Below are 15,710 nucleotides of genomic sequence, written 5' to 3'. Positions count from 1 at the left end.
GGATTTGCTTTTTTTAATGGAGATTTAGGACTGGATATTATTGAAAATTTTACACGAAGTTTTTTGTAAATTTATTTTCACATTTGTGTTAGTGAAGTTTGGCTTATGACCTTGAAGAAGTTGTTTTACCTCTTTGTTTCCCATAGGCAAAGGAGCAGTACACCCAGATTCCTAGGTTCACATCTAGTGGTACAGAGAGGAAATTAAGGCCCAGGATTTTTTGTGACTTTTAAAAATAGAGACTAATACCTAAGCGCCATTTTCAGAAAAAAAAAGGTCCTTTTGTTAGCTTATGGTAGGACTCAGGTTCTAAGATCATGATAGAATCAAAAAGATGTTGCGATCCATTGGATTAGAATGCTCCACATCTTTTTTAAATGTAAACTTGATATTCTAAAGTTGTGATTTTCATTAATCTGCTCTTCTTTGAGGAGTGTATTTCTTAAAAACAATTAAATACTGTAGTTTTAATTATGTCAACTGGGAGAAAACATACCCGTTGGTTACAGAGAATCATGTAGTATGTTTGCTGACTGCTGTCCAAGTATAAAATGTTCACTGTTTCTTGATCCCCCCCCCCCCCCCAATCCAGTTCTTGCTTACAGGTTTCCTTCCTAAACCTGGAAAGATCTACCCCCTAGCCCCAGTCTGTCAAGTCTGCCTTTCACCAGTCTTACCTTGAACAATCCTTACGCAAAATTCTTAATCTATATATTTGTATTTGACACTCTTCTTTTGTGATCACATTTTAATTCTTAAGTGCATGCCTCAATTTCCAGATAGTGTATAAGCTTTTTTTTTTTTTTTAGATTGTAAGCTTCTTGAGGGCAATAGACAAACTGAATTTCGTCATGCCACCCAGTCCTTAGTATGTAATCGTGTACTTATAAAACACTATTTCATGTTTGAATAGAGGAGAGGGAAACTGGTTTAAGTCCAGGTTTAAGTTCCCTCCAAGATATTTTTTTAATGGTTTTAACATCCTTATTTATTTTGAGGTGTTGAAATCTGAGCCTTTAGTGTGTATTTGTATTCACATTTCAATGCTACACTACAATTAAAAGCCAAATGAAAATGTTTAAAGAGTTATTTACTTTTCTTACAAGTTGTCCTCTCCACACGCTTCATTGGGTTAGATGATGGAGTTGGTACTGCTAAAAGCAAAATAAGTAGCCTTAGGAAGGCCAGAATATTTCCCTTCTTTATTTAAAAGGTTCTATATTCAACAAGTTCACTTGGGTGGGAATGGGAAATTTTTGTCTCTTTTCTCCTTTTTTTTCTTAGAAGCAGGTGAATTTGGTTTGATACTGTGTTCAAGAACTATATTCCTTATTCTGTCTTCTCTGATCCTAAAAAATTATGTCTTTGCTTTAGAAAGGGTAGGGTGTTTAAGGTTTCATCTGTGAAGGTGACAATTGTCCATACTTTGATGTTACTATTTTTTGGCTCCATATTCCAAACTTGATTAATTTTTAAGTTTTGCATGTTCTTGTAATCCTGTATCCTTAATAATTGTTTTTACAGTCAGCTTTTAAAAAATTGCCTGACGTTTATTAAACTCCGTAGGTACTGTACATGTAGAACTGTTTGCTAGGGGCAGCCCGGGTGGCTCAGTGGTTTAGCGCCACCTTCAGCCCAGGGTCTGATCCTGGAGACCTGGGATCTTAGTCCCACGTCAGGCTCCCTGCCTGGAGCCTGCTTCTCCCTCTGCCTGTGTCTCTGCCTCTCTCTCTCTATGTCTCTCATGAATAAATAAATAAAATCTTAAAAAAAAAAAAAAAAAACTGTTTGCTAGAAGAAAGAAGCATATGAACTAGGTTGACAGAAAATGTCCCTTATCTTAAGGGCTCTGAAGGATTTTCACAGTTTTGGGGGGCCTTCTCATGAGGTTGAAATGAAATGACCAGTATGATGATGGTATAGGTGAGGAAATTAAAGTCCCTAAGAGTGTTAGGTGACAATGATTCTGTTGATGTCTGAAACCGTCGGACTGCCAGTCAAACCGCTTTCACAGTCCTCTTCAACAAAGTAAGGCATACAGAGCATAATAGGTCCTCAAATGGTCTGCTCCTTTTCTAACAAAGCTAACTGAGTTTTTAAAATGTCTTTGAAATTAGGACGGTTATGACATAGAAATGTTATTATGAAGTTTAAGCAATGAAAAACCAGAAATATTAAATTCTGGCTTGATGTTACTGCCTGATGGCTTTACCCTTGAGGTCTGCTTTCCCTTTGTTGTTAAGGGAAACTAACAAGTATTACAGATATGTTAGACATAATAGCAGCTGATACTTTCTTTGTTGCTTACTTAGAACACTTGAGAGAGAAATGAAAAGGAACAGATCTTCATGAGAGTCAGCCTTGTAGGTGTAAGGTCTTTCCAGAATACGTGTTTCAAACTAAGAAATAATACTTGAAACTTTGGTTAATGTCTGCTTTTGTGTTACTCTGATATTTGTATAGCTTCCCTGCAGAAATATCACTTAGGATTTTTTATAGGTTCAGCTCCCTTATCTGAAAAGCTCAGGGTCAGATATGTTTAAAATTCTGAATTTGAGGATTTTTAAAGGTAATGATGGTACATATGGTATATATTTTGCTTTTGGTATAGGGTCTTCAAGAATGGCAAATAGTAATCTAACAATATTTTTGCGGATAAGCATCAGTAGAAACACTGATGAATAAAAGTAATGACGAAATAGTTTCAGTGTCAGTCCAGGTTTTGCCGTCAATTGAATTTTGAGAAATATTTTGGGTTTAAGAGCTTCTTGGGTTTCTGAACTGGGATAGGGATTATGACCTATAGAATTGGTCTACTTTTATCAGATCCTTTTTGGATGTCTTGTTCTTTATTCTGGTGTGTTGAGATGTGTGTGATTTAAAAGATTTTAATTTCTCTGATCTTTCTTTTAGGTAGATGAAGTTCCTGATGGAGCTGTAAAACCACCCACAAACAAACTACCCATTTTCTTTTTTGGAACTCATGAGACGTAAGTCCTTTTAGCTCTAAAGGCAAATCAGTTAATTCAGCAGGGTCATTGAGCATAAAATGAAAAACAAGTAGAGATTATTTCAAAGAGAAAGTAATAGAGTAATGATAGGGAAACTTTTTTTTTTTTTTTTTTTTTTTTTTTAATGATAGGGAAACTTAAAGATCATCTTTGAACTTTAGAAAGTCTTCAAGTTTCCCTTTTAAATTTTATTTTTAAGGCAGAAAAATTAGATGCTGCTGGCTTAACTTTTATTGGAATAGATGTTTCCTTAATCTTGAAAGGGGGATGTATATGGATCCTCAGCAACCAAGAGAATGGCTGATAGATGGAAGTATGTAAAGAAAGTTCTTGACAGGGTATTTGGTATTGATACTTAGTATAATAAATGCTTTTCATAAGGACAGCCTTGAACCCCGTTTTAGACTTTGTGATATTAGCCACATAAATGGTATATTAGGGGAAGAGTGAGAAGAAATCTGCGATAGTTATCTCTTGTGTGTATTTAAGCAGTCCTGAGAGTCACTGTGACTATTCTGCCCCTGGTGGATATATGGTCCGAGGAACAATTTGGTAGTGCAAATTAATTTTTCAAAAATTATCGACTATTGTTGAATTGGTACTTCTGGGTGCATAGGACTACTCCAAGGCCTATTGCATTGATTTTGGTATATGATACTCTACATATCTATAATTTAACAGTCTTATAAGTACTGTTCATATATTTTGTTCATGATTTTGGACTTGAAGTTTAAAACTTGCAGTAATTTTGGTAAAGTAGGCTTGTTAACCTTGGACCAGGACAAACAAAGTTGGTGATACTCTAATTAGAATTATGTGGTCCTAACAGTGTCTACAATTGCAACATTTGGTTTAATGTTGCTTAGTTATTGTATGAACTTTCACATAATTTTTTTTAACAGCTTTATTGAGATGAAGCTTTCATCATAAAGGTTCACTTGTTTAAAGTATGTAATTCAGTGGACTTTAGTACATTTATTTTCATATCCATTAGCAATTATTCTCCATTCCCTCCTCCCCTAAAAATTAGACAACCACTGTGTATATTTGCCAATTTTGGACATTTCATATTAATGGTATTCTATAATGCCACATGATTTTTTTTTTTTAAAATACAGTTTTGAGTCTAGAATTGGATTGGCCTTCACAGAGTTGGCCTTCATAATTAGTTTAGGTAAATCCTACATATAAAAACTTAGGTTTTGTAAGAAATGATGAATTTATAACTCAATAGGGTAATCTATCATTTAAAAAACTCCCATAAACTTAATAGGAAAAGGTATCTCTGATGAAAAATTTGTGTATGTGTAATGAAATAGCAGTTTACCAAGTGTGGTACTAGGTCAAGCTGCACTAGCATCACATGGGAATTTTAGGCCTGCGAATTCTAGGACCCCACCTCACAATTACTGAATCAGAAACTGGAGTGTGTTGGGCAGCCCGGGTGGCTCGGTGGTGTAGTGCCAGCTTCGGCCCGGGGCGTGATCCTGGAGACCCAGGATCGAGTCCCACATCGGGCTCCCTGTGAGGAGCCTGTTTCTCCCTCTGCCTCTCTTTCTCTCTGTGGCTCCCATGAATGAATACATAAAATCTTTAAAAAAAAAGAAACTGGGGTGTGGGGCCCAGCAGTCTGTTTTAACAAGCTTTCCAGATGATTCTGATGCATGTGAAGTTGGGAAACACTGTAGTAATGTAAGTAGACATTCCTTAGAATTTTTCAGTTTTGTAAGATTAGAATTTTTTTCTTTTAGTTTTTAAAATTTTTTATTTATTTTTTTAAAGATTTTATTTATTCATGAAAGACACAGAGAGGGAGAGAGGCAGAGACACAGGCAGAGGGAGAAGCAGGCTCCATGCAGGGAGCCCGATGTGGGACTCGATCCTGGGACTCCAGGATCGCGCCCTGGGCCAAAGGCAGGCGCTAAGCCACTGAGCCACCCAGGGATCCCAGTTTAGAATTTTTAAAATTTGATTTCTCTGAAATGGGACAGGTTTTATATAATTTCCTATGTATCCCTGTAGCTTCATAGGACACAGTTTATTTTTATATTGTATTTAGAGGAATTACAATACCATCCCTCAGCACTTAAAAATGAAGATTTTTACATTGAAAATATCTGTAAATTTTATTTTATTTATTTTTTAATTTTTATTTATCTATGATAGTCACAGAGAGAAAGAGAGAGAGAGAGAGGCAGAGACACAGGCAGAGGGAGAAGCAGGCTCCATGCACCGGGAGCCCGACGTGGGATTCGGTCCTGGGTCTCCAGGATCGCGCCCTGGGCCAAAGGCAGGCGCTAAACCGCTGCGCCACCCAGGGATCCCGAAAATACCTGTAAATTTTAAAACAAAAACCAAGTAGCCAAACTTTCATTAAACATTGGTTAATAACGAAATAATGGTATTGAGTGATTAATGAAGATAATGATTATTAATGTTCAAGAAATCAGAATATATTTGTGGATTTAGAATATAACTTTAAAATTAAGCTAATAGGGCCACCTGGGTGGCTCAGCGGTTTAGCACCGCCTTCAGTCCAGGGCGTGATCCTAGAGTCCCGGGAACCAGTCCCATGTCAGGCTCCCTGCATGGAGCCTGCTTCTCTCTCTGCCTGTGTCTCTGTAGCTCTCTGTCTCTGTCTCTGTCTCCATGAATAAGTAAATAAAATCTTGAAAAAAAATAAAATTAAGCTAATAATAAATTTTCAATTCAACTTGTGATATTTTGTGCCTTTGTGCTGTCATAAGTATACCACTTATCTTTGGAAAGGCAGTGTTGCTGTATCTGCATTGGTCTGGTGACTTGCGCGCGCGCACACACACACACACACACACACACACACCCGCTTTATTCCAACAGCCTATAGTTAGGGATAAGGGAAAGGAAGAACATGGGAGAAGAAATGGCAATTTGGAAAACTATACTTCTTCATAACTGATTTATAGATTAAGTTTTTTTTTTTTTTTAAATATTTTATTTATTTATTCATGATAGAGAGAGAGGCAGAGACACAGGCAGAGGGAGAAGCAGGCTCCATGCACCGGGAGCCCGATGTGGGATTCGATCCCGGGTCTCCAGGATCGCGCCCTGGGTCAAAGGCAGGTGCTAAACCGCTGCGCCACCCAGGGATCCCTAGATTAAGGTTTTTTAAAAGGTATTTTTATTTTTATTTTTTTTATTTTTATTTATTTATGATAGTCACAGAGAAAGTGAGAGAGGCAGAGACACAGGCAGAGGGAGAAGCAGGCTCCATGCACCGGAAGCCCGATGTGGGATTCGATCCCGGGTCTCCAGGATCGCGCCCTGGGCCAAAGGCAGGCGCTAAACCGCTGCGCCACCCAGGGATCCCTAAAAGGTATTTTTAAATGTGAATTAATGCAGAATCTTTTTGGAGCTTCATTCTTGCTCTGACCTAGAAACATTGGTTTTTCCTAGTCTTTTATGACATTCCAGTTAAGTTCATCCAGTAATCGAGTTTTGAAATATTAGACAACAATGAGCCCTTATGTATACCAAGTGTGACCATCTGCTAGGTATCTTAAAACTATCATTCAAGACAGATTCTTAGTATATGAGACTGACAAGGACCCAGTGCTTTGCTGGAGCCAAGTTGTGGCGTTATCTTTAATTACATATTATAGTCTTTCCCCTTCCTCCCCATGTGTCATCACCCAGCAAGTTATATTCTTTTAAAGTGCATTATGATCTGTCCGTTCTTTATCTCCTCTACGGCAACTTCAGCCCATGCCACAATTACTCTTATAAAAATTGTCCTAACCCTATCTTGGCCTCAGTTTGATGCTTCATGTATAGTCAAAGCAATCTTCATATCCTAGTCAGATCTTAAAATTTCCCAGGCCAGAAATCTTCAGTGGCTTCCTTTTTTTTTTTTTTTTTTCCAGTGGCTTCCTAATTATAATTAGCGTTACCAACGAACAGAACCCTCAAATTTGTCTGTAAATATGTTTATTAAGACCCTGTATAAATTAGCCTATGTTTATTACTTCTCCAACCTCATCACATTTTTTCACCTCAGAAATCTACTTTTCTCAGGTCCTTGCTTTTTTTTTTTTTTTTTTTTTTTTGGAAATGCTTTCAGATCTTAGCCCACATCCTCTTTGTTATACTTATTTCATTGATTGCTATGATGACTGAAATTTTTTTTCATCTTTCCTTCACCCACAAATGAAGAGCTTAGAGAGCAGGGACCTTTGTCTATCTTGTTTGTCATCATTTAGTTAAGTGCCTGATGCATACCAGTTGTTAAATATTTGATGATAGTTGAAAGTGTATGCCCTAGATAAAATCATTTGTTGATTATGAATTTGCTGTCCATTAACCAACATTTATACAGTATTTAAGACAATTAAATCAGAAGACTGTTTATGAATTCTGGCTGCTATTTACCTGCTAGATGACTTTAGGCAGGTTACTTAGTCTTGTGTCCTTTTCTTATTTGTAAAATGGGAATATTTACCTCAGAATTTTGGGTTGTAAACAAGATACTACATGAAAAATGGCTTAGAACAGTGCTTTGTATGTATTGATAAGTGTCAGCTACTAAAGATAATGTTAGCATATTATTATTTTTTTAAAAGATTTTATTTATTTATTCATGAGAGAAAGGCAGAGACACAGGCAGAGAGAGAAGCAGGCTCCATGCAGGGATCCTGATGTGGGACTTGATCCTGGGTCTCCAGGATTACACTCTGGGCTGAAGGCAGTGCTAAACCACTGAGCCACCCAGGCTGCCCTTAGCATATTATTTTTAAAGACAAGTACTTATAGTGTTAAATTGTTCGAAATGCAATTCGAGTTTTGCTGACTGCTATTGCTTACTGAGGAAATACTCAGGTCTATCTCTAAAATTTAGAAAATTTAATGAAGATGGTATTTTGTTGAATTTATTTCCTTATTGGATTTGTCTTAATACAAAGAGGTTAGATGCTCAGTTCTAGGAACTTCAAAAATATCTACCACAGGCTGTTTTAGAACCTGCCTGATACAGAGTTTTGGTAATGAGGATGAATGGGGAGGTAGCAGTTTTTTTGTATAACCTGTCCAACAAGAAAAGAATAAAGAAATAATCATAGGGTGGGATTTTATTTTCTTTGCTTCTTGTATACAACTTCTGTATTCTAGCCATAACTAACTGTGTGTGTTGGTATGGGACTTTACATGGTATAGTTTCTCATAAGCCTTATACCAAATAATGAGGACAGGAACTGTTTATTCATCTCTATTCCAGCAGGCTCATGGCACATAGGTATATATTCAGTTGTCTCTTGAATCATTTGCTGTTAGAAAGAATGTATGCTTTTATAAAACAGCATATTTTGTATTTTGTGATCAAATAATGAAGAAATGAAGCACCAAGTTAGAATCAATGTTTTCAGAGGTAGGGCTTTCTGTTCATTGGTATTACTTGACAACAGTTAAATTAATTTTGAGCTTTGTAGTGCTTGCTTCGGCAGCACATATACTAAAATTTTGAGCTTTGTGTCTTCATCTCTGTTAATCTTTCCTGGTTTTTACATAGTTCTGGTTTGCTTTATTTTATTTTATTTTATTTAAAGATTTTATTTATTCATGAGAGAGAGACACAGGCAGAGGGCAGAAGCAGGCTCCCTGCAGGGAGCCGATGTGGGACTCCCATCGATCCCGGGACCCTGGGATCACGCCCTGAGCCAAAGACAGATGCTCAACTGCTGAGCCACCCAGGCAGGCGTCCCTTCTCGTTTGCTTTAAAGGTAGAAAGTTCCAGGTGTGTGATAATTGAGCTGATGAGGGAAGCTTCTGTTGTTCAGGGGCCAACAACATGGATTTGAACTGTGCAAGTTTACTTATGTGTGAATTTTTTATAGTACTGTAAATGTATTTTCTCTTTATGATTTTTTAAAATAATGTTTCAGATTTCCTAGCTTATTTTATTGTCAGAATATGGCAAATAATACATGTCACATACAAAATATGTGTTGATTGAGTTATCAGTACATCTTCTGGTCACCAGTAGGCTAAGTAGTTAAGTTTGGGGAGAGTCGAAGTTATTTGTGATTTTTGATGATTTGGGGGGGGGGGATCAGCACCCCAAGACATCATGTTGTTCACGGGCTGACTGTTAACGATTTGCTATTCTCTTAGGACATTTTATATCAGCCTTGATTCTTAAGGGTGAGGACAGTGGTATTTAAAGTCAGAGTTTATATATATATGTGTGTGTGTGTGTGTGTGTGTGTGTGTATAGATAGATTGATAGATATGGGATCAGTATTTTAGTAGATGTTTCAGAGCCTGTATTACAGTGATTAAAGGAAACCCTGAACCTTCTTAAGGAATACTGTACAAAGTTGAGGCTCTGCTATTTAATAGCTAGATAACCTTGCTTGAATGAGTTAACCCTTCTGGTCTTAAGTTTTCTAATCTTACAATGAGGGTTTAGGTAGTACCTAAGTTCCTTTCCACCTTTGGATTTGATAGGTTACTCTGAATTAACATATATCTTTTCATTGTTAAAATTAAAAAAAAAATTAGGATAGTTTCTATAAAGGGAAAAAAAATTTTATTTCTATTTTTTAGAAATGACTCCCAAACCTGTTAATGTTTTGATGTATTTTCTTTTAGGTTTGTAGGTTATTATATTTTTTAAATCTTAATTTGAAAACTTTTATTTATTTATTGTTTTGGTAGGTCATTTTAAAATGAGCTGCTTTGAAGAATGAATCAGAGCCATAGCCACATCATCTTGTGCCCTTGGGGACTAGTGATGGCTGTCTAAGCACTCTCTTCATGAAACCTGTGGGATTGCATTCCCAGGGAGGATTCTGTGTATGTGTGCATGGGCACCTGGCCATGTGCTCTTTTTTTTTTTTTAATTAAAATAGACCTAATTAAAATTTATTTTAATAATTAAATAAATAAATTTTATTTATTCACTCATTAGAGACACTGAGAGAGAGAGAGAGAGAGAGAGAGAAGCAGAGGTACAGGCAGAGGGAGAAGCAGACTTCATGCAGGGAGCCCAACGTGGGACTCGATCCCAGATCTCCAGGATCACGCCCTGGGCTGAAGGCGGCACTAAACCTCTGAGCCTCCCGGGCTGCCCATAATAGACATAATATTGTAGAAGTTTGGGGCATCTGAGTGGCTCAGTTGGTTGAGTGTCTGACTCTTGATTTTTGGCTCAGGTCATGATCAGGGTAGATATTCCATGAGATAGAGCCCCATGTCAGGCTCTGGAGCTGAGCACAGAATCTGCTCTCCCTCTGTTCCTCTCCTCACTTGCTGCTCAGGCACACATAAATAAATAAAAAAAATGTACAAGTTTAAAGTGTATATTGATTTGATACATTTATATGTTGCAGTATGAGAACCACAGTTTGATACATTTATATATTACAATATGATCACCACTATGGTACTATGGTAATAGCTAATACCTTCATCCTGTTCCATAATTATCTTTTTTTTTTTTTCTTTTATGATGAGGATGTGGGAGGATTCTTCTTTCTTCCTCCATGGTTTTTTGAGTCTCATTAAGGGGTTCCTTAGTTTTGAACATACATCCTTTGACCCAGCAGTTCTGCTTCTATGTTATGAAGAAAGGTGCAAAGATTGAGCAGTATTCTATTTATTATGGCTGCATTATTTTATAATAGAAAATTTGTTACAGAAAGTCCAACAATAAACAAGTCAATTTTGAGATAGCCATTTAGTGAAATAGTATGTAGCTGTTAGGAATTATTGCCATGAAGAGATGTTCATTTTAATTTGAAAAAGTGTGGATGGCTATGTAGCACGTACATCTAAATTACAAATTAGTACGTGTATATATATATAACTAAAAAGGCTGAAATAATAGCTGTTTATAGTTGGTAAAATGGTGGATCATTATTGTTTGGTAGGATGTAGTATTCACTGAAGAATATTTTCAACAGCTTTATTAACATATAATGCATATCTCAAACAATTCACTTAAGTGTAAAATTCAGGGGCACCTGGGTAGCTCAGTCAGTTAAGAGCCTGCCTTTGGCTCAGGTCATGATCCCATGGTCCTGGGATTGAGAGCCCCGCATCAGCTCCCTGCTCAGTGGGGAGAGCCTACTTCTCCCTGTCCCACTGCCACTCCCCTGGGGCTTGTGCTTGTGCACGTGCTCTCTCTCTCTCTCAAATAATCTTTATTTTTAAAATATTTTATTTATTTATTCATGAGAGACACAGAGACACAGGCAGAGGGAGAAGCAGGCTCCACGCAGGAGCCCACGTGGGACTAGATCCTGGGTCTCCAGGCTCACACCCTGGGCTGAAGGTGGCGCTAAACTGCTCAGCCACCAGGGCTGCCCTCAAATAAAAAATCTTAAAAAAAAAATAATAAAGTACAATATAGTACAGCTTCATATAACCAGAGCAGTGCAGCCATTTGCACAATTGTAAAACCTTTTCATTGTGCCAGAAAGAAACCCTGTACCCATTTGCAGATACTTGCCATTTCTCCCCAGTTCTGTCTCCTCTTTTACCATAGGCAGTCACTAACCGATTTGCTTGTTCTGAGCATTTCCTGTGAATGGAACTGTATAACATGTGGTCTTTAATGACTGGCTTTTCTCATTTGGCATGTTTTCAAGATTAATCTGAATTGTATCATGTTATAGTTCATTACTTTTATTGCCAAATATTCCATTGTATTAATCTACCATATTTTATTTATCCATTCATCAATGTATAGACATTTGGGTTGTTTTACTTTTGGCTGTTATGGATAATACCAAGTTTTGTGTGTACCAGTTTTTGCATGGACATGTTTTTACTTCTGTAGGAGTGGAATTCCTGGGTCAAGTGATAACTTAATGTTTAATCCTTTCAGGAATTGCCAGACTATTAAATCAGCCATACATCATTTTAACATTCCTACCATCAATATATGAGAATTTTAATTTGTCAGTATCTTTGCTAAGACGTGTGATTGTCTTTTTTATTATAGCTATCTAGTGGTTAGTATCTTGTGGTTTTGATTTGCATTTTGCTGATGACTAATGATACTATCTTTTCATGTCTGAATATTTTTTAACCTGTACATAATGTGAACTATTTAGATTTATAAAGGTTTTTCTCCCTTGGAAAGGCATATTTAAATTTTGGTATATTGATAAAGATGCAGATTTAAGAATGACTTACATAGTTGACCCCCTGAACTACATGGGGGTTAAAGGCTTGTACAATTAATGTACAATTATTTATGTACAATTAATTAGTACATATTTTGTATGTTATGTGTATCTTGTGCTGTATGCTTACAATAAAACTAGAGAAAATAAAATTTAAGAAATACATTTACAATGTGGTTAAAAAAATAAATCACTTTCATAAGTGGTTCAAACCCATTTTGTTCAAGGGTCAGCTATACTGTGAACATAATGAAATAGTAAAAGAAAGTAGAGCTTGAAATTTGAATCTAAAGAAGGATCGGAGGGAGAATTTTTTAAAAACCTGTTTGGCTAAAGTAAGACTAACAGTTACCCAAGGATAGTCCAAAGATATATGTAAAACAAGGTGGTGTGAGTAAGACCAAATGTAAATGATTACATTATATGAAATAGAATTCTACTAAGACTTTCAGATTGGATTAATAATCTAGTTATTCTTTGTGAGACAAAGCTCAAATAAGAAAAGACCAAGTAACTATATAATATAGTCACAAAAGCAAGGATGGGAGTATTATTATCTAATAAAAATAGGATTTTAAAGTCAAAGCATGAAGAGGAGAGAAGGATACAGGCCCAGTTTGCAAGAATTTTGGATACCATGGTTTAATTAAGTAACACCAGTTCCCCAACAACATGGTTCAAATTTCATATACCCTGGAACATTAACTGTAGTTGCATAAGCCACAAAATTTGCTGCTATAGCTCTTCAGTCCACGAGCCAAAATAGAAATAACAGATGGATAGCATGTCCCTTTTTTCAAAGGCTTTTGGTGACTGGTCAGTGTTTTTTTTTTTTTTTTTTTTTTTTAAGATTTTACTTATGTATTCATGAGAGACACACAGAGGGAGAGGCAGAGACATAGGCAGAAGGAGAAGCAGGCTCCATTCAGGGAGCCTGATGTGGGACTTGATCCTGGGGACTCCAGGATCACGCCTTGAGTGGAAGGCAGATGCCCAACTGCTGAACCCCCCAGGCGTCCCTGTATCTATTTTTCAATTCATGCATAGATGACCGTGTACAGTGGTGGTGTTGCCTTTTTATCTCTCAGAGACATACCCACTCAGGTTACACTTAAAAAACAATATGGGGATTGGCCAACAAAGATGAAAGTGCAGCAAAGAAAAATTAATAACACTAGAAGTGAAATTTGAACTGAATGTAAATGGAGTTGTAAAATAAATAGCTAACCTTCAAGTGTAGACATGCCACATGACTGCATATGCAGCCAGAGGAGCTTAGTGAAGGCAAGCTTATCAACATAAATGAGGAAAGTGGTTATAATAAAAAGGATGAAGATGTCTCAGAGGAAGTGATGCCAACAAAAAACATTAAAGATATTTCACAACATTGAACGTGCAAAGGATAAAATGTTGGAAGCTGATCAGACTTAGAAAGGAGTATGACAGTTCGCCAAGGCATAAGAAATATGTTCACTCCATACATAAATTACATGATCAGAAGGAGGTAAGCACTGTTCAAACTATTCTTGAATTTTATAATGTTCAAGAATATGAATGTTTATAATGTTTTAAATTACTGTGTACTAAATAAGTATTAGTTTTACTATTAAATGTGTTTTCATTGTCAGTAATAGAGTTTAATGTTTTGACAACTTTAAGTTATGGAACGATCATAGTTTTTCCCATTTTTTTTTTTAAATTTTATTTTTATTTTATTTATGATAGGCACACAGTGAGAGAGGGAGAGGCAGAGACACAGGCAGAGGGAGAAGCAGGCTCCATGCACCGGGAGCCCGACGTGGGATTCGATCCCGGGTCTCCAGGATCACGCCCTGGGCCAAAGGCAGGCGCTAAACTGCTGCGCCACCCAGGGATCCCCGTTTTTCCCATTTTTAAAAAAAATGTTTTAATTTATTCATGAGAGAGACACACAGAGGCAGAGACACAGGCAGAGGGAGAAGCAGGCTCCATACAGGGAGCCCGATGTGGGACTCGATCCTGGGTCTCCGGGATCAGGCCCTGGACTGAAGGTGGCACTAAACCGCTGTGCCACCCGGGCTGCGCAGTTTTTCCTATTGTTAATTAAGATTGCCTTGCTTTGTCTTTTTTTCTTTTAACATTTATTATTTTAGGCAAGCGGGTAGGGGGAGGGACAGTGGAAGAGAACCTTCAAGCAGACTCCCTGCTGAGTGTGGAGCCTGACATGGAGCTCACAGGACCCTGAAGTCATGACTTGAGCCAAAATCAAGAGTCAGATATCTAACTGACTGGGTCACCTAGGTGCCCCTTTGCATGGTCATTTTTATAGTCTCATGCTGTCATAGAACTGGCTGTTTTGAGAAAAGAAAAATAATCCATGTAAATTTAACTGTCAAACCTTTGTACACTAAATCGTGGTAGAATCAGTCTTCTCTTTTTTTTTCTTTCTTTTTTTTTAGGTTTTATCTATTATTTGACAGAACAAGCAGGGGGAGTAGCAGGCAGAGAGAGAAGCAGACCCTCCCCCAATCCTGCTGAACAGGGAGCCTGATGCAGGGCTCAGTCCCAGGACCCTGAGATCATGATCAAAGCCGAAGGCAGGCACTTAACCAACTGAGCCACCCAAGGGCCCCCAGTCTTCTCTTTTAAATAACTTCTAAGTTTAGAGTCCCGTCTAAAAATGTTCTGTTTGAAGTTTTAAAACATTTTTCTATAGTTTTATTAAATACTTAAGGTCTCTTCCCCTTTGAGAAGTTCCCGATTCCACCAATTTTGAGCCCTTTGGGCATTTTGAACTGTAAGAGATGGTGCTGTGTACATTGCTGCTTAGTATCCAACTTTTTGTTTTCTTTCCAGTTTCTAAGTTTCTGATGGTATTGTGTTTCTTTTCGTCTTTGGCCTTATGAGTTGTTTTTGTGAGGTTTTGGGAGAGAGAATTTGTGTTAAATTGCTTTGTTCTAACTAGAAGTATATTTGTTTTTGATCGATATTTAACTCAAGTTATCTAGTTGGAATTTGAAACATTATGTAGGAGTAATTGCTTTACTTTTTTAACTAAATGCGTTAGTTTTTCTTTTTTTAAAAAAATATTTATTCATAGAGACAGAGAGAGAGAGAGGCAGAGACACAGGCAGAGGAAGAAGCAGGCTCCATGCAGGGAGCCTGATGTAGGACTCCATCCTGGGTCTCCAGGATCAGGCCCCGGCCTGCAGGCAGTGCTAAACCGCTGCGCCCCTGGGGCTGCCCCTGCGTTAATTTTTCTAATTTGAGATCATGGGTAGGAATGAATGATTCCTAATAAAAGCTGAATTTCTGAATCAAATGAGATAATGATTCAAATGTTCTTTAATTGATGTACTGTTAAAAATACCTATATACAGTGAGAATTCTAAATTACAGAATTTAAATTATAAGGCTAATTTTTATATGTGCTGGTTATATTTAAATAGAAGTGTCTTTTTTAATTAAAATTTTATCCTAAAGCCTTTTAAAATACTCTAACTGGACTGTTAACTGTAGTCATTAGGTCCTAAATTCTTAAAAGAATTTCACCAGATAA

General features: G+C 37.1%; 1 protein-coding gene across 5 annotated transcripts in view; it reads left to right on the top strand.

Annotated features, from left to right (window-relative positions):
* PSIP1 (PC4 and SRSF1 interacting protein 1) overlaps positions 1–15,710 on the top strand; it is a 43,479-nt gene that overhangs the window by 1,381 nt on the left and 26,388 nt on the right. For all 5 annotated transcript variants that reach the window (XM_072841415.1, XM_072841414.1, XM_072841416.1 and 2 more), the window contains exon 3: positions 2,914–2,990. In XM_072841415.1, coding sequence (XP_072697516.1) covers positions 2,914–2,990 — 77 coding nt within the window. The remainder of the gene's footprint in view (positions 1–2,913; positions 2,991–15,710) is intronic.

Source organism: Canis lupus, chromosome 10, assembly GCF_048164855.1.
Source record: "Canis lupus baileyi chromosome 10, mCanLup2.hap1, whole genome shotgun sequence".
Taxonomy (NCBI): domain Eukaryota; kingdom Metazoa; phylum Chordata; class Mammalia; order Carnivora; family Canidae; genus Canis; species Canis lupus.
Note: the sequence above shows the minus strand (reverse complement) of the source record. Positions and strands in the feature narration are given on the sequence as shown.